At 40.8% G+C, this 25,587-nt stretch overlaps 2 protein-coding genes across 4 annotated transcripts; both read left to right on the top strand.

Moving 5' to 3' along the window:
- Positions 1–679: 679 nt before the first annotated feature.
- Positions 680–13,608, top strand: LOC144005287 (synaptopodin 2-like protein). The gene is made up of 4 exons (XM_077503388.1): positions 680–836; positions 4,238–4,623; positions 5,150–5,520; positions 9,644–13,608. The coding sequence occupies exons 1-4, from the start codon at positions 735–737 to the stop codon at positions 11,911–11,913; spliced, it is 3,129 nt and encodes a 1,042-aa protein (XP_077359514.1). The 5' UTR covers positions 680–734; the 3' UTR covers positions 11,914–13,608.
- A 2,522-nt stretch (positions 13,609–16,130) lies between these two features.
- Positions 16,131–25,104, top strand: myoz1b (myozenin 1b). Of its 3 annotated transcripts, XM_077503207.1 has the most exons (7): positions 16,242–16,260; positions 16,430–16,522; positions 19,763–19,849; positions 21,888–22,054; positions 22,121–22,190; positions 22,798–22,984; positions 24,689–25,104. In XM_077503207.1, the coding sequence occupies exons 3-7, from the start codon at positions 19,765–19,767 to the stop codon at positions 24,921–24,923; spliced, it is 744 nt and encodes a 247-aa protein (XP_077359333.1). In that variant the 5' UTR covers positions 16,242–16,260; positions 16,430–16,522; positions 19,763–19,764; the 3' UTR covers positions 24,924–25,104. The 3 variants fall into 3 exon arrangements, with proteins under 3 accessions (XP_077359332.1, XP_077359334.1, XP_077359333.1); XM_077503206.1 differs by lacking the exon at positions 16,430–16,522 and having other exon boundaries at positions 16,131–16,260; XM_077503208.1 differs by lacking the exon at positions 16,430–16,522 and having other exon boundaries at positions 16,131–16,260; positions 22,124–22,190.
- The last annotated feature ends 483 nt before the right edge of the window (positions 25,105–25,587 follow it).

Raw genomic sequence — 25,587 nt, forward strand, 5'->3', positions numbered from 1 at the left:
CCTACTCCTTGAACATGTCAATTATGGAATTTATTGTTGACATTTTTTTTTCCTTTCTTCCTTTACATTTTTATTTTATTTAAATTTTTTTTTCACTTGTAATGTGTTTATGTTTATATGTTCAAAACCAATAAACCAAACTGTATTGTAGTTTCTCAAATAGCCATGTTCCTTTTGTCACCCTCTGCGGATTGACAAAACACATACACACACACGCACCCACATACACAAAAACAAACAGAGAGAGGTCAAGTCAACCATATTAACGGTGCTGGCAACAGATTCAGAAATGGAAGCTATATATTTTAAAGGTACTAGGTGTCATTCGGCCAATTTACAGCAGAATGAATTTCCGGAGAAGTCGAAAAAGCCAACATACTCAGTGAAATTCTTTACATTACACCCACCCATCCACTCACCCACCCCCAAGAGTGTGCGTGTGCGCTTGTGTATGTGTGTGTTAGTGAGGAAGGTTATTTCTGGATTATGTATGAGCAAGCGTCCCCTCAGAGTGACATGGCATGTGTTGAATAGAAGGGTATGATGAATCCACGCACGCACGTAAACACACACGCACGCCACCTAAATGCCCGCCCTCCTACAAAACATTCCCGTGGAAGCAGATGCCAGGCAGCCGGCCCCCGACGTCTGTCCTTCTTCACTTGGACGCACACAAAGTGTGAGCAAGCGAAGACCCTCACACTCACATACATTGAAGCAGACCTGGAGCAGGGATGGTGGCGGAGGAGATCGTGGTCTCACTTTCTGGGGGATCCCCGTGGGGGTTCAGGCTCCAGGGAGGAAGAGAGCAGCAGAAGCCGCTACAGGTGGCAAAGGTATGGCACCGGCGTCCATTTTAGATGTGCTTCTTTAAGACGGTGGTCATTCATTGCATTGTGATGGCCTCATTCGAGTTTGTCTTAATTAGCCTATAATAGAATAATTGCCTTTTTTATTGTGCTCTCACAGTATTCAACAAAAAAATATCAATATGGTTACCATTTTTGTGTTTTTTTTTTGTAGATTCTTAGTCATTAAAGTTAATGTAATCCCACATGTGTACATTAGGGAACCTGTCGGAATTATTAGCGGTTCTATGACAGTAACAATGGATGAATTGGCCTTTCTATAATTTTGAATGGAGAGCTTCACAGAATGGACTTTGAAAGTTCCACAGTAAATGTATTCAGTTCAGTGTATCGGTTGTCCTGAACGATATCATTTCGCGTTTATTTGTCACAAAACATAGTATAATGAATGAAGTCATACAAAAATGGCAGTAAAATAAATGAGTTTACTGCGATTGTACCAGACTATACCGTATCTTATGTAATTTACCTGATACAAACGATGCAAAATTAATGTACAGTGGTGTTTTGCGATACAAGTTTAATTTGTTGCTTGACCACACTTGTAACTCAAAACACTCAAATCTCTATTTGTCTTTCCCGATCAAAAGAAATGGAAAGGCCACTAATCCGTTCCGTTTTACCTCCCACAAAAAACACAACGTCAATGTGTTTTAAAAATATGAGTCATTCTTCGCAAAGGATAAAGAATATATGCCTGAAGTATTGCTAGATCTACATACATATGTTGCACCATTGTCTGTGTTCAAATATCTGTTACTTCAAGCAACACCGATGCTGTTTACAAGGATGTTTATGGGATTTTGCATTGTTTGTTAGCTTTTTTAGCTAAGTGGATTTTCCTAAGGCAAAGTTAAGTGGGTGCTTTAAGTACAAAATGTGTAGTTCTCTTTGTTTTCCTATGTTTAGTTTGCTAGTAAACCTAAAGTGGGAGTGACAAGAAAAGTTTGAAGCTTCTTTTTCGAATTTTTGCTCACAAGTCAAAGCAAAAATACATTCGATAACGACTCAAATCCTGAAAAACTGCTAAATCAGGTGACCTCAACTTAGCATTGATTTTGTTTTCAGATTGTTCATAGTTGCTTCCATGCGTTCTTGCTTTAATACAGACTTTTGACATCATTGTTATGTATCAAAACAGTAGAAAGAATATAGTGTAGCATTTTAATGTATAAAAAGCTATTTTCTTCTGGTTATGTCCTCAAGGTCCAAGGGTGCTAATTTGTCATTTGAAGTGAGTCAAAATAGCATCCGCCCTCAGTCCTGCTCCCGCTATAGACACACTATTAATCCCACAAAGACCTACGAGACGATGTATTAGCCAGTTATCCTCAAAGAGGCGACTGAAAAATAAATAATTAAGCGCTCTTCAACACAACGATGCCCGCTGTGCCCCCCATGCGATTCATTTACGGGTTTATGGGTCACAAAACAGCGTGAACACATGTCGGCTATGCGCTCGAGTTTGAAACCGAGGCTACGTTTGACCTTCGATAACAAACGTGACTTGGATTTTAAGCAATCATGCTGGTCTGAAAATGAGGTTTAATCATCCGAAGGCCTTTTTTTGTGTTCTCTGTAATAAGAACATTTGGATTGTGACCTTGCTGCTACCCTCTGACGCGGAAGATCAGTGTGTGTGAATCCAGCTGTTGATGTGTGTGGCATACCTCAGATAAGCCTGGTCGGGGAATGGTGGGTCACAGAGTTGCAGGATAAGAATAGCCGCCTTTAAGAGGAGCTGGAAGCCAGTCATGGAAAAAAAAAAAAGGCGTACTAGATAAAGACATTTTGCGCACACACACTGACACCACAAATACATTTTCCTGTACAGTATTTGACTTTTTTCCTCATGTTATTTTCTGTTTGTTTTTTTTCCGAGTTCTTTTACAAAAGCTGTATGTGGACAACATATGGTAAATGACAGGCATGGCCCCCTTTGGTGCAGACGGGTGATGCAGCTGTTCAAACCCACTCTTTCATTATGCTCTCATTTGCTATGAGCCAAATGATCGTCAGAGGGTGCGTGCATGTGTGTAAAAATTGGAAAAATTTGAGATGGGTTTGTCCTTGCACATATCAGTGTTGCTGATAAAGGCAAAATACATTCTCATGATGGCACCTATTTGATAAGATGTGTGTTAAGTGTGTGTGGACAGATAGAGGGAGTTATTTTGATGCACAGTCACATATTTTAAAAGTGTGAATGACACAATCGATCACACGTTAACTCTCATGTTATGCAGCGGGTCAAATTGACCCGAAAAACGCGTTTAAAATGAACTCAAGTGGATTTGTTTGTGAACATAATTGCTGAAAACTAGGGGTGTCAAAATTAGTGCAGTCATTTTGAGTGATTTTAAAGTTCCTTTAACGCCACTAATTTTATTTTATTTTTTAAATGCCCAATTAACTCATTAACTGCCATTGACGGCTCAACACGTCAAATATCCATTCGTCCTATGCTGGCAGTGAATGAGTTAATGACCGCCCCTTACTTGCAAAGTCTCTACTGGGGGAATTCCAGTCGCAACGCAGTAATACATTTAATAATAATGCATATATTTGTGGAGACCGAGGTCAAGTTGTATTTCACCATTTAAAAAATTTCACAATTTCATGTTAAAGATTACATCGTTTTTAACCCTTTATCATAAAGGCAATTTTGCTGAAAACGCCTAAAACAAAAACAAAAAACAGTTTGGTCAAAAATAACCCAACGATGGATCAAAAATGGACCGATCCTCTACTTGGGTCGATTTGACCCAAATTTGAGTCTTTTAGTGTAAAACAACTCATCAATATTGGCCAGATCCTTTACTTGGGTCAAAAAATTGGTTCATTTTGTATAAAACAAACCAGAAATTTGGGTCAAATTGACCCATAAAGTGGATCGGTTCATTTTTGATTCATAATTGTATTATTTTGGCCCATTTTAGTAAAAAAAAAAAAAAAAAAAAAAAAAGAGCTGTCACCAGCGTCTGACAAGTGCAATTATGCCATCTAGTGGCAGAAAAATGACCTCAACGCAAATCAATATCACACTTGTTTTTGTACAGCACATCTTTTTTTTTAACTTAAATTTTAAATTAAATTAAATTTAAATTAAATAACATTTTTATTTAAATTTTAACTCAATTATACGAGTTATTATGAAATTACTGCCATATTTATATTAGTTTAACATTTTTTTTCACACTTTTATGTTGACAGGAGTATGAAACTTGGAAAAAAATATTTTATTACATATTTAGAACAGATGTCAAATTTGCGATCAATCGTGAGTGAAATATTGAAGTCATGTGATTAATTACAATTAAAAATTGTAATCGCCTGACACGCCTACTGTAACCATTTCCTATGTGCAGGTTCGCCGTCGCAGCAAAGCATGCAGGGCAGGGCTGAAGGAGCACGACGAGCTGGTTGCCATCGGCGACCACGCCTGCACCGACCTCAGCCACGCCCAGGCCATGATCCTCATCGACACCCAGAATGCCACGTTGCACCTGAGGGTCAAACGGACCCCGCCTCACCCAGCTCGTTGCTCACCTCCGCTTCTCTCGGTGAGCTCCTCCGTCGAACCCGGCGGTGTCACCTCGCCGCCGGACAGCGAGGCCTACTACGGCGAGACTGACAGCGATGCCGACATGCGCTCGCAGGCGCACCGCCGCCAGCGCCGCACGCCTCCTCACGCCCGCTCACCCGCTCGCTATGACAACCACGGGGAGAAGGAGGAGACGTCTGAGATGAGTGGGTAAGGAAAAAGGCCCAAACTGTCCAAAACAGCACAGAGAATATTACCGTAATTTCCGCACTATAAGGCGCACCTCATTATAATGCGCACCTTCAATGAATGACATATTTTCAAACTTTTTTCATATATAAGGCGCTACAGTAGAGGCTGGGGTTACGTTATTCATCCATTAGATGGTGCTGCGCTAAAGGGAATGTCAACAAAACAGTCAGATAGGTCAGTCAAACTTTATTAATAGATTACAAACCAGCTTTCTGACAACTCCAAAATGAATAAACAGCTGTTTTATTATTTTCTCTGAGGTAAAGTATTAGTATTAGCTAGCGATCCAAGATGGCGGGATCTTCTGCGCATGACCGATAGCGTCTTGACAGCGAGACCTGTTGCGGCTCAATATTGATCCATATATAAGGCGCACCTGATTATAAGGCGCATGGTCAGCTTTTGAAAAAATTGAAGGCTTTTCGGTGCGCCTTATAGTGCGGAAAATATGGTAATTTGTGATTTTCCTTCGTTTACCTTGAAGCTATGAGAGTGCTAACGACGTAGCAGGAGGACCAATGCAGTGCCAGTGGCACGGCGTTCCACACAAGGACTTCATCTACCAGCCCCCCCAGTTGGGATGGACCACCCCGACCAGCAGCGTCACCCCGCACTCACTCACCCCGACCCCGGAGCGGGCCCTAACGGAGGGCGAGGGTGAAGGAGACAGCGGCTTCCAAGACGCGGGGGCCTGCGTGGGGCTCGCCGCCTGCCCGCCGTTGGTGTCTCCCGAGAGGGCCAAGGAGGCCCTGATGCTGGGGTCCGGGAGCCAGTTGGTGCCCATGGTGGGACCCCAGCAGGGCCCCGTGAGCGAGGAGCTCACTGCCACCTACATGGACAAAGCACGGCAAGCCAGTGAGTACATATGCCAAACCTGATTTAATTTCTCTTCAGAGATGAATTCCATAAATTCCAAATAGGGTTTTAAGAATGGGTTTCAAGACATGGTTCAGGTGTTAAGTTAGAGTGTATGTCTGGGTTTGTAGTCAGGGTTTCATTAGGGTTTCAATTCCAGGCGTGTTAGTGTGGAACTGGTGGAGACCCCATCTTATTTCTCCCCATCTTCAGCAATTTGCAAACTTTTCTTTTTATCTGTAGATTTTTATTTTTGATTCAGCAAACAATTGACTTAAAAATATTATTACTATTTTTAGTCTTGGTCATTTTTTTTCTTCTCAAGATTTTTTCCACCGGATATGAGAAGAAGAAAATAAATAAATAAATAAAAATCGTACAATTTGAGTGTTTTTTTTTTCCCTTCTTTTTTAAAATGTATTTTGGGTGTTGAGTTAAGAAGTACAAAATGTTGAGTTTTTGTAAGTTGTTCTATTTATCTGAAGAAAAATAATTTCAGGGAACAGAAACCAAACCACCCAAATTTTGATATATTCATTTTTTATTTTAAATATTTTACAATAATTGTGGTTATTTTATTTTATTTTTGTACCTTATATGAACAGGAAAAAAAACAGTGATTTTATATCACTATTTTTCCCCTTGGTATAATTTGCAGGCTTTTAAAAAAAAAAAAAATATTTATTTATTTAGAAAGTATAAAATGCTATTGAATTATTGTGGAGCATTTTTGTAACTTTATTTTTACTTTTTTTTTTTCCAGATAAACAAACTGTTGACTTTTTTAAAATCATTTTTTTTGTAATCGTTTGCTACTTTTTTGAATTTTGATTTTTAAATTTTGTAGTCTTTAAAAAAAAGTTTTTTATGTATATTTTTTAATATATTTGTTTGGATAAAATAAACATGAATTACACAATTTAGAGTGTGTTTGACCTAAGAAGTATAAAATGTTATAAAATTAATTTAAATTGACTAAGTTTGGGGTTTTATACATGCAGAGGGTCACAAAAAAAAAAAATCAAACATTGTAACAAAGAGGACAACAGGGTTAAAAAAATGAATAACTTTTTGTGCATCTGAATCAGTAATTTAAAAATAAAAAAGAGCTTAAACTATTGTGAAGCACACAATGTGATGTTTCCTCACTGCCTTCCAGTGGCCATTTCCTGTCGTTTCACCATTACGTCAAGCTCTATTCCAGGCCCGAGTGATTGTGTAGTAGTATGCAAAACCTTCTTTACATAACTAAATATATTTATAGAATCAAACGCACAGCTCATATGAACGCACACTATAAATAATCAGTTCTGTATACATTTGGGATGTTTAGGTGTACAATGAGTATGATAAAGCTCACATCTAGTAATGTTTTGATAGTTGATAGATGTGACTTCATGTGTAATAAAACGTTGAATGAATATATGACCTACGTAAGGGGAAAATATCATGTGAGGTGTTCAGGGACGCGCAGTTTCTCGTGTTGCACATTCAGATAGCTATAAGTGTTGCTGTGTGTAAGCAGTGGGTGTCAGCAACGTTATGAGCAAGCATATCCTCTATAAACTATAACTGGATGTATATCACGTTAACATGTTACGTTGGTTTCCCAAGAAAAGCAATAACTTGCCACGTGAATTTGACCTGGGACATTTGAGTCTCCTAAAGTGTCCGAAACATAAAAATGAAATCTAAAAAAAAGAAAAAGAAATAATAATAATCATAATAATAATAATAATAATAATAATAATAATAATAATAATAATTATTATTATTATTAGGGGTGTTATGGCAATATATCGCAATACTACAGCACGCAATTCTCGAATCGATTCAATAGGCAGCAGAATCGCTTTTTTAACATCCATTTTTGATGGAAAAATATTGAACAAAACGTCTAACTTTCACACCTTAAGCATGGAAGAATGTTATATTAATGGAACATTAAGCCTTAATATTTTATTTCAATGCTGTTCAAAGGTGAAACTGATTACAACCTGTTTGTTAAATACAGTGACTCACAGTTACTTAATGGTATTTTCTAAATTTGAGTAAAAAAAATCGCAACAATCCACTTGTAAATTCATATCGGGATTAATCGGTATTGAATCGAATCGTGACCTATGAATCGTGATACGGATCGAATCGTCAAGTACGAGGCAATTCACACCCCTAATAATAATAATAATAATAATAAATATTTTAAAACTATAACTAGTACTAAACCAAGCAGTAAGGAAAACGGGTCTTTTGAAATCCAAAATACAGCTCACATATTTTAGTTAATAATGCAAACATCTCATTTTGGCACACATCTCCTCGCATACTGTATGATATTCTCATGCCCAATGATGACATCATTCTCCAAATATTTCCTGGTGAGAGGGTCTCCTGGTTCTATGTGTGTATGGGTGTGGGTGACAGGTGTTTAATGCGGGTCAGGCAGACAGGAATAGTGGCTTGACATCAGGCGTCGCTTTGGGTGGCGGGACGGAGACAACAAAAGGTCTTTAACACCAAGAGAGAGGGAGCAGCCACTAAGTGCCTTGGAGTAGTGTGTTGTGTATGGATGAGCGCCGTAGGAGGGCAAGGGGGTGGTTAAACATACACGCGCATAAAATTGGTCCTGAAAGATGAGGGACCCGACATCTCATTCAGCAAGTGGACACACAAGCCAACGCACAGGTAAGACAAAAATGCCGAATTGGAAGAAATGCAAAGAATTATTACGATCTCTCGCAAGCAAAAGTTTAACATTATGTTCTCATTGTGGTGAATACAGCATTTGTTTTGACTACTAATCAAATATTAAGATAAATGTTTTATTTAAAATTTCATTTAGATTTAACCACTCTGATTTAATAGGGATATATATCTTACATAATGCCTAAAATAGACCTAAACTGATATATTACTTAAATAAGTAGCCATATACAATTTTGTTACCGTTCAATTAAAAGCAAAAAAATGTAGCGGTACATTTTGTAATCAAAATATATTACTTTAAATTCATAGAAAATTATTTTTTGTTGTATTACATATTATATATATATATATATATATATATATATATATATATATATATATATATATATATATATATATATATATATATATATATATATTTGTACAGCAACAATATTAAGATTTGCAGAGTTTTGTGTTTTACGTATCTATTCTATTATTTTTTTTTGCTTGTAGTCCATGTGAGACTAGCAAATGCTATCATAGTTTTAAATAGTGTCAGATTCAACAGGAGTACATACTGTACACATGGGGCCAAACAGCATCTGTGTATAGAATGAACCCAGTGATCTAACCATCCTGGACTGCGCGACTCATCGTTGGAGAGTTGCAGGAATTCTTAAATCCATAACACATACGACTGTCTGTCACCGCTAATCTTCACTGTCACCGTAGGCTACGGAAACCAGCCAGCATGATTGGGGCCGGACCCCATTTTGCCACAGACGGAAAAAGTACACACACACTGTACTTAAGTAGAAGTACAAAAAAAAACTAAAACAAAAAAAAGACTTAGCGTAAAGTACTAATGCAACGTATGTACAGTACTTAAGTAAAAGTAAACATGGCAAGACAAGTAAAAATATACTTTTACTATTACTACTGTTTTTTAAGAGTTAGCTAGCTTTGCTAATGTGAACTGAGTAACAAAAAAAATGCTACATTAGCTAATGAAAGCGACTGAACAATACAAGATAGGCTACCGTTTTTAAAAAGCTAGCTAGCTGCTAGCTGTTTTCATCGCTTTGCTAATGTAAACTGAGTAACAAAAAATGCTATAGCTAATGAAAAAAACATCAACTGAAAAATACAAAACACCGTTTATTAAAGAGCTGGCTAGCTACTAAGCTAGCTAGCTAGCTAGCTGCTAGCTGTTTCCATCACTTTACTCTTTTTATTTACATTATGCAGGACATTGGACAAAGTACTATTTTGAGAAAATAAGAAGTAGAAAGTAATGATATCTGTGATCAATTAATATGCAGATAACTGAAAAAACTATTTAAATACAGTAAAGTATGTGTGCTTCATTCCTTTCATAACTGCTTTCTGCCTGTCATATTTTTTTTGTCCTTATTTTTGCTTTGTTCTTAAACAGAGCTGCAGCGCGGGGAGAGTTTGGTGGAGAAGCAGGTGAAAGAAGCTCGCACCAAATGCCGCTCTATTGCCTCGCTGCTGACTGATGCTCCCAACCCAAACTCCAAGGGGGTGCTTATGTTCAAGAAGCGGCGGCAGAGAGCCAAGAAGTACACGCTGACCTGCTTCGGCAAGGCTGAGGACGACCAAGGGGGTGAAAGTACTGAGGGGGAGACGGAAGAGGAAGGCGGGAGCTCAATCCAGAGCTCTGAAGTGGACGAGGAGGGTTTCTCGGCCTCGTTTGACCCCACGTGGGATAGCGGTTACTTAGACCTGCTGGACAGGAGGAGCGCCGCTTGCCCGCCTGCCACACCAACAGCCGGCAATCACAGTCCGGGGTTTGATAGCTTGAGCTTTGTGGCGCCTGTCAATCAAATTCCAAGCTTGGAAGTGTTTGGGTTGGAGACCATGAAGCAACCGGAGGCTGCGATGTCTTCAGCTACGGATGTGCCTCTTGTCAATGGGGGTCCAGTCGCCATAAGCCGGGCCAGTGTTACATTAAGCCCGCCCCCTTTGACACCCACGCTGAATCAAAACGGCCCACATGTCAATCCCAGTCCCAGTCCAAACCTGGACCACAATTTAAGTCCCGCTGCTCTCAATCGAACGGCTCGTCCCTTCACTCCCGGCCCCACTGCGTCCCGCTCGTCAGTGACCTCTGTGATGTTCCGCCCTCCCCAACCCAAACCGGCTGCGGCCGTCTCCATGGTGACAATCGCGCCCACTCACTATCCGGCAGTGGATGGGAGGAGAGCGGTGTCAAGCACCTCACTCTACATCCCGCCTCGCAACAACGGCGTTGCTCCGTCAGCCAGCTCCGCCCCTTCGTCTTTAGGCCCATCCGGCCTCGTCACTCCTCAAGATTCTCCGGCCCACCCTGCTCAACGCTTCTCCCCTCGACAGCCTCCCTCTCCTGGAATGACTCCCGCCTCCCAGGCCCCTCCCACTCAGCTTTCCCCATCCTGCAACGCCGCTGCCATGACGACTCCATCGACCCCTCAAACCTCAGCCTCCGATTCACTGGCTTCTCGCGAGCAGCGCATCTCGGTGCCAGCTGCTCGCACCGGCATCCTGCACGACGCCCGCGGCCGCAGCAACAAAAAGCCGATGTTCAGCGCCATCCGGAGCAAAGAAGTGTCTCCCAACCCTGCCTTGATGTCCATGGTGCAAAACATGGATGACCGCTTCGTGAGAGCAGCAGGCCCAGAATCGGGTGCGGCAACAGGTGGTGAGGCCGGCCACGAGTCCGGGCCTGAGGAGGACTGGATGCGGCTGGGGGCCGAGGCTTGCAACTTCATGCAGGCTCAGCGGGGATCCAGGCCGCCGCCCGTGGCCCCGAAACCCCACACCCCTCAAGCACCTCAGCTGGCAGGGAAAGGGGGTCAGCTGTTCGCTCGACGACAGAACCGGATGGATCGCTACGTCGTTGAGCGGAGTCCCTCTATCACCCCGGCACCGTTCTCTCCTTCCCAAACCAGGGAGCCTTCACCTACACCCTCCCTCCCGGCCACCTGGAAGTACTCTTCAAACATCCGTGCCCCTCCTCCAATTAGCTACAACCCTCTTTTGTCACCCTCATGCCCTCCCAAAGCCCAAAAGAAAGTGGAGGTAGCAAAGTCCGGACTGGCTGGCTCCAAAGGGAAGAAATCCGCCAAAAAGCAGGTGGATGTCATGAACCACCAGCCCTACCAGCTCAACTCGTCATTGTTCACCTACGGGAATCCCCAAGACGCCTCTGCCAGTCATGAGCAGCAAGGTGGTCCTCAGAAGACGGCACGAGTGTACGAGGTGAAACGCTTTTCCACACCCCCTCCGAAGGCCACCAGCCCCGCCCTGAAAGTAATCGTACCTCGATCTGCCACGACTCTCGGAGAACCACTGTGGCGTTCCGACATGGCCACCCCACCACCCCAAGCCGCCCGTCACCCTCAAACTCCTCCCACCCAATACCAATCCCAGTGGTCCCCAGGGCCATTGTCCCCTCCACCACCCCCTGCGCCCACAGCTCCCCTCCCTCAGCTCCCCACCTTCGCATCCCCCACGTTATCCCAGCCCCAACAAGCTGACAGGCAGTTCAAAAGCGTCCCAGATCTGAGCCCTCTCGGACCCCCTGGGGCCACCCGGCAAACGTCCACCGGCAGTCAGTACAGCAGGGTTCCCAGACCCAGATTCAGCACCTCCAACCTGGGCCTCCAGTCTTGCGTGTGGCGCCCTGGGTCCACCGCGCACTGAGATAGCACAGGCTAGTCTGGACTGAATACAAACCATATTCGAAAAGCAATTCCATGTTTTAAGTTGGGCATAGTGCTGTCAAAATTAATCAATTAATCGACAAGTAATTGATTATCAAATGAATCAACAATTATTTTAATAACTGAATAATCCTTTGGAGCCATTTTTTATTATTTTTTTTAAATTATCCAAATCCTCTGATTTTAGCATTATTTTTTGAGAATGCTTTTGTAATACACTTTAATGCAAAATTAAAATGAATCTGATTAGTCGATTAATCGATCAATTAATCAACTAAAAATATTCGATAGTAAGCACTAGTTGCGCAACATTATTATTTACGTATATGGACACGTTTTATCTCAAGAGCAGTTTGGTTTGGCAACAAGATCAAAAATGTGATCCACTTCTTGAACTCATTTGCTCCCAAAAAAGTATAAATGTGTTCTGTTAAATGTTTTAAGTGTCCCAAAGACATATTTATACGTTTGTTTTTGTTGTTGTTGGGTTTTTTTTTATGCTAGAGCATACATAAGGCTTTGATGCAGCCTCTCCACTGCGGGGAACGGTTGAAGCAATAGTAGTAATTACAAAAACGGCCAGCAGGTGGCAGCAGAGTATAAGAGTTCAACCAGGGCCATGCTGAAGACAAGCTGATTTCCCCACAATTCAAAACAGATTTGTGAATAATGATGAAACTTAGCTAGATTCTAATGCTAAATGCTGCAAAACGGAAACAGACAGAAATATATATTTTTGCTTCCTAGTGAAAGAAGAGACTCTAATCTTTCTTTTGGTAGGTTCCATGATTTTATAGCAATGGAACACAATATTCTGTGGGCCTTGCAAAATCAGTCAAAATCCAGTAAAACAGCCGGGAGCGAAGAGGGGGGTTGCTTCAGTGAACAATGGCTGGGAGTGAACGAGTTAAGAAGGGGAATATGCTTTGATTTAGCCATCTTGACACAGTTTTTTTTTTTAATTTAAAGGCAACACAGTGGTTTAGCAAATGTAGCAGAGAGAGATTAAAAGATTAGAAAGACAGTGGAATGATGTTGAATAAAGTGTGGAGTATGTGGGAAACGTTTGATTTTAGATCGGAAGGTGGATGACATACGAGAAGATCCAATGAAGTCTAATGAACTTCATTTTGTAGTTGAATTCAAAGTAGAAGCATAAAGTAGTCCAACCTTTTGCACCTAGCTTGTAATTATACAAACACACATTTTTTTCCCCTAATATTAAGACATATAGACAGGCTTGCCTGTTTACATTTAAATATCTGAATTTTTCAAGACAGTGTGCCAGTTGTTTTGTTTTTGAATGATAACTAATTTTAGTGGCGTGTGCAAAGCTGGCCACTCATCTTTATACTATGATGTGGAGTAGGTCACTTAAAAACAGCAAAGCAAACATCAGTTTAACTAATAATTGGTCAAACATGGACTAAACTTCACTTACACAGAGACTGATTTGGGACCATTAAAAAATATGTGATTGCTAATGCTAACTAATGCAAATCCAAATAAGTACAAAGTATTAAGGCGCGAATTTATGTCATGAATGAGCCACATTGTATAACTTGACTTACGAATTGCGTAACCTGATGTGACTCGACTTGCTTGAGTTTTGCCATAGTAACTTGGAAAACTGGAAGGTTATAACTTGAGACTGACTTACAACTTGCACATACAATAAGTGACTGACTCCCACCTCTATTTTCTGTAGTGTTTTTCCATAATATCACACACACACACACAAAAGCGCTAATTACACCTGTGTGAAACAAGAGGAAGTGTTTTTTTGTTTTTTTTTTGCTTCTTGTCCACCGAGACAATGCGGTGAAATAAAAATAGACATGACTCACCTCAGCTGTCACTGTCTTCCTTCCTGTGTCACCTACATCGGCGCCCACTTTCACATCGGCTCCCTGTCACCAATCCTACTTCATTTCTTTCTCATGTAATGTGCATACTTCATTTCATATAGCATATAGTCTTAATTGTACCTCAATGACCGTCAATTTGGGCATTGTTTTCCCCCCCCCCCCATCTTTACCACATGGGGGCAGTGTGAGATCGTTCAAATACTTGAAGCTAGCTCACTGGTTCTGTCTACAGACAAGTCGCTTTTGGCCTTTGGCACAGAAGCTGAGACGCACTGTTTATTACATCCCCAAGCACAGAGGAGTGAAAATATTCTCATCCAATCCATCCTCTGGTACACACCCATCATGATAGGATTCATGAAAATCAAAAGGGAACCTACGTATGTTGTGAATGGAGAACTCGGGTATGCTTGACGGAAGGATGACAGTTGTAAAAGCTGTGAGCTTTCATCATCGGCCGGGAACACATTTGATGATTCCGCATGAATGAATCATCATGAAAGGAATTCAACAAATAACCTATTCTGTGAAACGAAGGTAGTGTTCGGTTTTAGAACTCAATGATGGCTGGCCTACATTTTACCGGATGGCCGCGCAGTTGTGAAATCCAAGCAGATGTGAGGAGTTAATAAAAAAAAAAAAAAATCCAACCTTTGACCCTTGACTGAGATCAGGTGACTCCGAGGCTAACTTTGACCCCTAATTTTAAATTAGTGCCACTGCATGCTTCACACCTAAATGAGCTGAAATTGTGTAAACATGTCAAGGGGCCCGCCGGCTTCTTTAACCACTTTTTAAATGCTGTGCTCTTCCCTATTAATTCACGGCCCGCTGCCTTGCTCACAATCGCCCATTTCACCTATTTTTGGAGCCGTTAATCTGCGGCTATTTGGCACGGTGCTAAACCCTTAATTCCGATGGCTTTTTCACGGCGTGATTGAGAGCAGGAGGGGGGGGGGTGTTCATCCTGTCCCCTACGCATGCTTACCGAAAAGCCTCTGTCCTCACGCAACTGTTTTCAGTTTCATGTCATTGATTGTTTAGTGGCCTCAAATACGAAAATAAACATTAAAGAGGTGTCAGAATGTCTTGGGTACGCCTTCTAGACCAGTGGTGTCCAAACTACGGCCTGGGGGCCATTTGCGGCCCGCCGTCCATTTTTCAGTGGCCCGCGACGTATGCTAAAAATGGCATTTGACTCAGTTCAATTAAAATAAGAACAAAAATGTTTGGAGACTGTCAAAGTAAGAAGAGACGGTGTTGAAAAACACAGGTGCTATTAAATGTTATTTTAGTTAACTAAAACTAACAAAATAACTAAAACTAAAATTAAAAAAAAATTGTTAACGAAATAAAAACGAAAATGCTTTTTAAAAAAAGATAACTAACTGAAATCACATTTTATGTTTACAGAACTAAAACTATAATTCTAGCAAAAATGTATTCCTTTTAGTCTTTGGTGTGATTTTTAGTAGCTTTATTTTGATATCAACCGGAATAATGACGTTTGAAAGTATGTCACACAGAAGTGACGTCATCTAGCAGCAGCCAATAGAAAAGCACCAAAAGATGACGTCGCTCCCATGGTGTTTTTTTAAATATTGCGCACAGGTAATACACATTTAAAAAAAACAAAAACAACTAATAATAATACTGAAACTAACTAAAACTAAAAATAAAACTAATAAAAACTAACAAAACCACACTGAAAACTAATGAAAACTAACTAAATTTAAAAAACAAAACTCAAAATGAAATAAAAACTAACTAAAATGACAAATTCCAAAACTATAATAACCTTACTGCCATATTACAAATAAATTGGTTTATATACTGTAGCATTTTTCTAAATATGCAAAAGCACAAATAAATTATTTGTACATTTTTTTTTTTTTTAGGACTAAACACAATTTCTTTTCATAACATTATGTGGCCCTTGGATCCTTCTGATTTTTTGGACGTGGCCCTCAAATGACAAAGTTTGGACACCTGTTCTAGACCGTAGTGATCCAAAATCGGAGTCGGGCTTGGGTCTTGAGATGTACAATTTTTGGAAACCCCCATTCCAAAAGAACTTTCGAGAGGTGTCAGTAGATCTTTTTCAAAAATAACAGTTCATTTTAAATCTGACGGTGGTCCTCCGTTAACGTTTCCTTCAATGTAACAATCGGACGTTGGTCCACGGCGACCATTCGTAACCCACTTCTGAACTTGAAAAAACACCCCCCCCCCCCCCACCCTGGGTCACCCCACCCCTCTTTCACACCCTCCACAGGAGGACACATGTCCACAGCTCAGAAGCGACCCCTCTGATAAGGTTTCACTCCGCGAAGACGTGGATCGGCAGAACAACACAAGACTCGAGGACTCCAGTCTACCTTGGAAGTGGGGCAAATTCTTTCCTGCGGGAACCTTGCGGGAGCTGAGAGACTTCCTGTCTTTTACACCTCAGTTCTTAGGTAAGACGTATGTGTTTGTTTGTATGTGTGGGCTACAGAGGCCTTGAGCGCCGCTTGATGGCGGATGATCTGGCACTGATGCAATCGGAGCTGTTAAATAATTCAAAGAGCCAGTTTAAGTTCAAGGACTTGTTTACAGTCAGATGCATTTGATTTGTGTTGTCAGCAGATTTTGGCAAGGCCTTGCATGAGACAACCCCCTGCCACGATTTCATCCCGCGTGGTTTATGTACTCAGGAATAAAGAATTGAGAGATGCTCAAGTATGTATTATTATTATTAAATACATCATCTTTTAGTATATCTTGTGAAAATTTGCACTTTGTGGTCTGGAATATTTTTGAAAATTGAGTTTTTCTTCCCAACATGAAATGTGGTTGAACCAGAAAACGTATTTTGCCATTTTGGGCAAATTCCAGGGCTCACACAAACTAGCAGAATTTGCTCAAATGAGGCAAGATCACAAGCAGGTATGACAGATGACTAAATTGCAAAGATTTTCTTGTCCATGCCATCTAAAGTGGGCTCACGTCAATCTGACAATCAACCATTTGCCCATCAAAACCAAATTCTGTTTGCTAATGTTTATCATGACTGGATGCATGAAAAAGTATCACGCTTCTAGACCCAAAGCTTGGAGAAGCCATTTCCAGGCAAATTCCAGGGCTGGTACTTTGACATACTTGGTGGATAAAACCGGATGCTAAGATATCTGAGAAACATTCACTCCTGGATGCACTGTCCATTCATCAATCCATTTCCTACACCACTTTTCCACATTTGGGTCACGAGTTAACTGGATCTTATCCCAGCTGACTTTGGGCCAAAGTCGGGGTAGACCTTGGACTGGTCGCCAGCCGATGTTGTAATATTGTGTTTTATGGCTATAAAAGCATGGAACCTATCAAAAGAAAGATTAAAGTCTCTTCTTTCATCAGGAAAAAAAAAGTATATTTCTATCAGTTTCCGTTTTGCAGCATTTAGCATTAGAAGAGAGCTAAGTTTCTTCAGTTTTCACAAATCTATTTAAAATTGTAAGTAATTGAGCTTTTTTTCTACATGGCCCTGGTTGATCTCCTTTGCTCTGCTGCCACCCGCTGGCCGTTTGTGTAATAACTACCATTTCTGCAACCGTTCTTTGCAGTTGAGAGGCTGAATCAAAGCCTTCTGTATGCTCTAGCATAAAAAAACAAAACAAAAAAAACGTATAAATACGTCTTTGGGACACAAAACATAAAAAAAACGTATTTACACGTTATTGGGAGCAAATGAGTTAAACAGTAAATGAAGAGCGAATGTGGATTTGGGGTATGAGTCCGAGCTTTTCTAATGACACTAGTTTTGTTACTGTTAACTATTAGTGGATGCACCTATATCCCACCATGTCTAGAGAGTGGGTGGTTCTGGGTGGCTTGGAGGAGTTTTTAGTTGGTATTTTGGAGGATGGATGGAGGCTGATATGGGAATGTGCTATGCTGACTTTTTTTTTTTGTCAACCTCTTCCATGTCAGCTGTCCCCTTCCAAGATTTATCTTGGAGCTAAAACAGGCATCTTATAGTGGGTGGGCGAGTGTTAAGCGCAGTGGAGGGGAGATGTGGTAACAGGACCTCTCCTCGCACCTCACACCAACCACAATATTCTATTAAAGCACCTCTAAGAAACTAAAAACAGTCATTATGATGCGTTCCTCTTAACACACATGTGCATGAACATTAACGTTGAATCCCAGGCTTGGGAAATGGCTTCAATTACAGCGGGTGAAAAGCAATTACATTAAGCGCCCTCCCCGCGGACGAGCCCCTTCCGAAAGGGGCTCACCTCCATCCTTACGTAATTGCTTTCGACCGGCAACACGCTGCCAGCCTACATCGGGAGACGGCGGCCTCGGATGGGGAATTAGCGTCCTGAAGGCAGAGCCCAGCGTGCCTCGCACGCCACTGCTGCACTCAGTGTTCCTTAACGTAATCATGGCGGAGCTGGCAACAAGCCGGTGGCTGTCGTGCAACTTTATCATCAACAGCGTGCTGTTTTATTTATTACGATGTAGCTACATACCAACCTTAATTGGATCACATTTCACTGCCAGTCAAACAGTGCCATGTTGCTAATTCTGTCATGACCCCCCTTCTTCTCCACTTACACCCTCCCACTCCCCCTATATCAATCGGAGCCAAAATGCAAGTCAACATTTAACCAATAAAATTTGCTGATATTGTTGACGATGACAGAATCACATTCCGAAAGTAAAAAGTAGTAGTAATGGTATTGTTTTGGTACTGCAATGATTATTGTGATTTTTAACAAATGTCTGCTATTGGTCGAGAATCTGCACTCAACTGACCACTTTATTATGTCGGCTGGTTTAGGAGAAATTGCACATATGTAAAATTAAACTGAAAATAAACACACTCAAAACACTGCCTTTTATGAGTCTTAATGCAAACAACATATTTAACAAATAATTGCAATTTAGAATCAACAATCTTTAAAAATAACATTTACAAATATTTTAATAAATTAATGGATTGATAAAAATAAAACGTTCCTGCTGTACATACTGGCCAACAATCTACATTCAAATACCACACAATTAATGTAATAATTCTAAATAAATAATAATGTAAATAAATATGAATAAATAATTAATTAAAATTAATCTCAATTAAATAAAAAGAAGTGTTTTCACATTAAATATTTTTACTTATATAAGAATAATAGAGTAATATTTGGAATAAAAAAAAAAAAGATTAATTAAATTCTTTTTCCAAATGTTGTCCACTATTGGCCAACAATCAACACGCACTGCCCAATTTATTCTGGTGGTTGATTTAACCACAGTTATTAAAATGTAAAAAATAATAATAATAATAAAATAATGAAACTAAAACTAAACCTTTTAATTAGGTAAAAACAATTACAAAAAATACACAATATTAAAAAACAAACAAAAAAACAATTAATTCTAAACTCTAATTTAGAATACAGTACTTAAAATAAAAATAGCATCTTTAAAAACAAAATCTGCACATTTTATTTATTTATTTATTTGTTTATTGATTTATTCAATAGTAGTAGCAGTCGTAATAGTGGTGCCACAATAGCAGTAAAGTTGTGTAGTGCTGTAATTATTATTTTTTGATTATTTTTCACTAAATATTGTTCACTATTGACCAACAATCTACCGTCACTAACACAATGTGTATCTCTGACCGCCTCGATCAAAATAGAACATTGTTATCCGGTGATCCAAGCTTGTCGGGGTGTATACCAAATGAAACGTCTGTACCGATAGACCTGTTGGAATTAAAATTTCAAAGTCATTTTAAGAAGTGTTGCGACTCGTTGTTGCTGACAAATTGCCTTCCGAAGAAGTCAAGCTCTCTCTCTAATTGCTTTAAATGCTCGTCTCCAAATGTGCTTAGAAGAGGATGAACGAGCGCACGGAAGCAAAACAATGTGCCGGAACACTTTCGATTCAGCATGTGTCTTTTTGTGTGCTTAGCCATGTCGCTGACAAGCGCTGCCCCCTCCAACAAGAGGAAGAAGGCAAACAAGATCATCACCGACTTCACCAACATCAGCCAGAATGGTAAGACACAAACATGCACACAATTCAAATTATTGGAATTATTTTCTATTTGATTCATTTCTGACTAACAGAATTGGAACATAACAACTGTATGATTATAAGAGCTTTATGTCTAAATAAACCAGCCCATATCTCACTTTGTGAATAAACAAAGACGAACATTAATTCGGTTTTATATTTATGGTATCATTCTTGTTTGGTGATGCGCCGTGACATTTATCTAACATAAAATACGTGCTTTAGCTCAATCGAGGTTGCGACCTGCTGTCACTTTTGCGTCGTCTTATTGTCATCACATCCGCGCCAACACGACATTTGTGTGTTTTGACTCATGTGACGGCTTATCCCGCTTTATCCCCGTATTTTGCTCCAGTTAATGCCCACTCATCCGTCCATCATCTCTTGTCACTGTCGGGCCTTTTATCCCCCCGCCCCCCCACCTCGATCTTGTCCGTCTGTCTGAAACCCCCCCCTCCGCCCGTCTGTCCATTTTCCTCTCAGTCAGCAGTCAAGCTCCGGTTTCACATTCTTCTGAATTAACGCTCAAATCAATATCCCCACGGGAGAGTTCACTTTTGCTCAGCAGCCTCAATTATTTTCTCTCTCTCGCTCTCACCGCACACATACACACACACTCAACAGACACCCACTTTGCGCAGGTCTGATTTACGAGGCCCCCGGCGGACAGCTCTCCGCAGCATTGCAATGCCAACTCCCCATTTTATAGGAAGCGGAAAAATCCATCACATCCCTCTGCGAGAGAGAGAGAGAGAGAGAGAGAGAGAGGATGGCGGCGCGGGTGAGGATTTCCCACCGTCCCGAGTATGAAAACCAAACCGTGACATCCCCTCCCTAACCTTACGGGCCCTTTCGTCTGATTACTTTGACCTACTGATTTCTTAGCGTTCCCACTGGTTTCGCAAGCGCACAACAGGTTTTTGCTATCGTTCACTCGGAACAAGGCACGGCGAGGGGATGAATACTCAGCCAAAAAAAAAAAAAAAAGTGAAAAATGGCTTCTAAAAATTGGGTAATTTTTGTGCTCAAGACAAGACAAAATGTTACTTTGGCACCATCTTCCAGAATATAAAAAAAGGTCACAATATTGTAGAAAAATAAATAAATAAATAAATAAATAAAAAATAATATAATTTTTTTATTTTATTTTTTTATATTGAGGCACTTATATGCAAATACAAGTTGAGTTCCTCCACATACTGACTCGGTGCAAAAGCATATTATGTTCCCCTTCATCTGACCATTAGTGTGGATTTTAAACATAGAAGGGCCAAAACAAGGCTTGTGAAAATTAAACTGCACTCAAAAAAAAAAATAGCCACCAGAGGGTGTAGAACTGCACAAACGGAAATCAACACAACTTTTTTAACAGCTGTGCTGCTTTAAATATCATGACATGACGACGGAGATATATTGTGGCAGATTTAATATCGACAGCATACAGAAGGCTTTGATGTAGCCACTGAACTGCAGCGAACGGATGAAGCAATGGTAGTTATTACAAAAACGGCCAACAGGTGGCCATCAGGTGGCAGCAGAGTATACAAGATCAGCTATGTTGCATACAAGCTGATTTCCCCACAGTTTTAAACAGATTTGTGAATAACGATGAAACTTAGCTATATTCTAATGCTAATTGCTGCAAAATAGAAACAGATAGAAATAAAAAAATAATAATTCCTGATGAAAGAAGAGACTCTAATTTTTCTTTTGGTAGGTTTCATGTTTTTATAGCAATAGAACACAACATTCTGGGGGCCTTGCAAAATCTGTCAAAATCCAGTAAAACAGCCGGGAGCAAAGGCGGTTGCTTCAGTGAAAATGGCGGCGAGTGAATGAGTTAAAAGCGAATTTGAAACTGCCTTGCATCCTTCCATTTTTCAAGGCGGCTGTCAAATGAAAAAGTTTGGACAACCCTGCTCTAAGTTATCTGATTTTGGATGTAGTCAAGTAAGTCAAAAAGCCTAAAACAGACTAAAGGGACTAAATCGAATCGGCTGTTTCCTCTGCTGACCGCCAGAGGACGAATCTGACCCCGAGGCTTCCGAACTGGACCTGGGCACCAAGATCAAGACCCCCAAAGACGTGATGCTGGAGGAGCTGTCGTTGCTCAACAACAAGGGATCCAAGATGTTCCGCAAGAGGCAGCAGCGGGTGGACAAGTTCATCACGACCAGCGAGAACATGGTGGGAGAAAACCGCCGTGCCGCAAACAAGTGGAGCTTGGGCTGAACGTTCTCTTTTGTATTCCAGCAGAACCTGCAGAACCTTCTGATGTCCCCTCCCCCCGTCCCACCAAAGCCTGAGATGCCAAAGGAAGAAGGTGAGGCTAAAGATTTACAGTAAGTGACGTAATCATCGACCAATCGTGGGTGCTTCATGATTGGCATGTAGACTAACCAATGAAGAGTCAGTGACGAGTGTATTAGTAACTCATTTGCTCCCAATAACGTGTAAATACGTTGTTTTTTTATGTGTCCCAAAGACGTATTTAGACGTTTTTTTGTTTTTTTTATGCTAGAGCATACAGAAGGCTGTGATGCAGCCTTTCAACTGCAAAGAACGGTTGCAGAAATGGTAGTTATTACACAAGCGGCCAGCAGGTGGCGGTAGAGCAAAGGAGATCAACCAGAGCCATGTAGAAAAAAAAAGCTAAATTTCTTACAATTTTGAATAGATTTGTGAAAACTGATGAAACTTAGCTCTCTTCTAATGCTAATTGCTGCAAAACGGAAACAGATAGAAACATACTTTTTTTTCCTGATGAAAGAAGAGACTTTAATCTTTCTTTTCCATGCTTTTATAGCAATAGAACACAAAATTCTGTGGGCCATGCAAAATCAGTCAAAATCCAGTAAAACAGCCGGGAGCGAACGGGACTGCTTCTGTGAAAATGGCGGCGAGTGAATGAGTTAACTGCTCCTCCTCAGTGGTGCAAGAGGATGAAGTGGTAGACAAGGAATCCGAGAAGGAGAAGAGGAGGAGGGAGTACGTTCGCACCTACGTGTCGCCATGGGAACGGGCCATGAAGGGCAACCAGGAGCTGACGGCCACCATGAGGGCCAGTATGCCCGGACCCGGCAGGGTCCAGTTTCCTCAGTACAAAAGCTTCAACAGGTACACGCCACCGATTTGTATGCGTTGCTACGACGACAACCAAGAGATAAGTTTTTTGTTTTTTTTCGTGAGGCTTTTCTGGGCAGCGCAAACACACCTGTAATGAGGTTTCCCACTGAGACAACATGTACGGCCCAGATGTGATTATCTCCAACCTAATATGATCCCTTGATCTTCTCTTAATGGTGGGTGCGGGGGAGAGAGACGCTGTGACATTAAGAATCACAGCAGGCCTACAATGACATTTAAAGGACACTAGGTGGTCAAAAGTATTGGGACAAACCTGTTCAGAGGCCCTATTTGGAGCTATACAGCCCAATATATTCGGGCTGGGTTTAAAAAAAAATCAAATCGATTGATAAAATTAGAATCGACACCCAGTCCTACTAAATATTACAATGCTTTTTTTTTTTTTTTTTTGGTACGGTATGCCTCCATTACCAACTGTGTGGTAGGGCTGGGTATTGCCGCCAACCTCACGATACGATGCGTATCACGATACAGGGGTCACGATACGATTTGTATCGCGATACATATGTATCCCAATACTTGATTGATACGTATCCCGATATTTTACATTAATTTACTTGCATTTTATAATAACAGTCATATGCGTACCTAAAGTATATGTTTATTATGCTGGATGACCAAAAAAATTTTGTTAGTAGCTCTTCTGGTTTACCACCAAAGCGGCATACGTGGTCGAAAATATGTACGCGGTGCAGAGCAAGGAGCAGTTTTCGGGAAAATTTATTAATAAGCATGAGCTGATATGAGCAAAAATGTCAAAATGTTAAAATTACAGCTCCAAAATGTGCTTATTTGAAATATTTGGGGAAATAAAAGCAATTTTTTTTTTTTCATGTAAGACATTCTATTTCGTTTTTAAACAAAATATACGAAAATTGGTACATTAACTCTTTGACCGCCAAAAACGTTTAATAACGAGTGAAATCACGATGTATGCCGCCATAAACGTTAAATGATGTCAACTATGTTTTTTGTTTTGTTTTTTTGTTTTTATCAATGGGCAGTTCACCGTCTAAGTGAAGCGCACGCTGCCTGGTCAATGAGTTGTGGAATCAAAAACACTCACGATCTATGGCCGACAGATGGCAGCATTGTATCTCTTTTCAATGGGCTCAATGTGTATGAAATTGAAATGAAACATAACGAAATCTGATGACATCTGATGAAATACAACGTTTTCAAGGATGACATAAACGATCAAAGCCTTTGTCATATTAGTTTTTTTTTTATAACGTGTGGCAGTAAAAGAGTTAAGACACGTGACATGTTAAGTTTATGAGTAAATAAATGTTGATATTCTTCCTCTGCTTTCATTTTTCTTAGCAAGACACAGTGTCCAATCACCGGTGAGCTATTTTTGCATTAATTGAAGGCAATTAACTTCAAAGACGCTGCTGGGTTTTATTTTTTAGGTACAATGCTATTTAAAGTTAACAAGCAATATCGATTCTGATGCCTCCATATCGATACATGTATTGTAATGAGGCCCGCAACGATATATTGCCGTATCGATTTTTTTGAGCACACCCCTACTGCATGGTAACGTAATTATAATAACCGAGTCAAATGGGACTATTTTCTTTGAGAAGCAGCTAAGCCTTTTCCTGTCGAATGACCAAAGCAGTCATTTTCACCACAATTTCCCGCCTTTTTCTCCCGCTTGGCCGCACCCAGGACGGCGCTGCCCTTCGGCGGCGTGGACAAGGGCTCCAAGCTGATGGCGTTCGAGCTGCCCGACCTCGGCGCGGACCCCGACGAGATGGAGCCGCTGCCCTCCCTACAGGCCGGCATCCACTCGCGGCCCTCGTTCAACCGCACGCCCATCGGCTGGGTGTGCAGCGAGGGCAACACGCACATCCACATGGACCTGGACGCCATCCCCTTTGACGGCGAGACCGACGATCTCTGAACGCAAACAATTGTGTCGATTGTTGTTGAAATGCATGGAAATGTAACATGACTTGTTGGAAAAAAGGACAAAGTATATCCCTCCCATTTATTATGATTTTGCATAGCGCGTGCGAATGTGTAAAACATGCAAAAGCACTCTTAAAACAATTCCACAATAAAGTTCCCCTTTGGAGATGGTGCCATTGCTTCTCATGTCTCACAGTGCAGTGTGATTAAAAATTACATGAAAAATGAAAAACATGCATTCAAAGGTCCTGAGTGCACCAAGTCAGCTGAGATAGATAATAACAGAATGACCAACACCATCGACACCAAACTACTAAACTGCTTTTGGATGACTATTTGTTTTTCAAAGTCACTCAGTTTTATTTTGGGGGTCATAAAACAGTGAGTTTGCAGGGGTGAACATAAACCCTAGGTACCTCAGATATTGCTATGGCCCTGGAAAGAGCGTTAAATTCCAAAGGTCTATGCAGAGGTGTCATAACAAAATCTGGGTCCCATAATTAATTATAATGGAGGGTTGGGGGAAGGTGGTGGGGGCTGTCTGATCCGATTACACATGATCACAAATATGTTTTACATTTTACCCATTTAATTTTTTTTAAACAAAATGTGTCAACTGGGAAAAAGTTCATAGGGTCCCCCCACCCCACAAGATT

Source organism: Festucalex cinctus, chromosome 17, assembly GCF_051991245.1.
Source record: "Festucalex cinctus isolate MCC-2025b chromosome 17, RoL_Fcin_1.0, whole genome shotgun sequence".
Taxonomy (NCBI): Eukaryota; Metazoa; Chordata; class Actinopteri; order Syngnathiformes; family Syngnathidae; genus Festucalex; species Festucalex cinctus.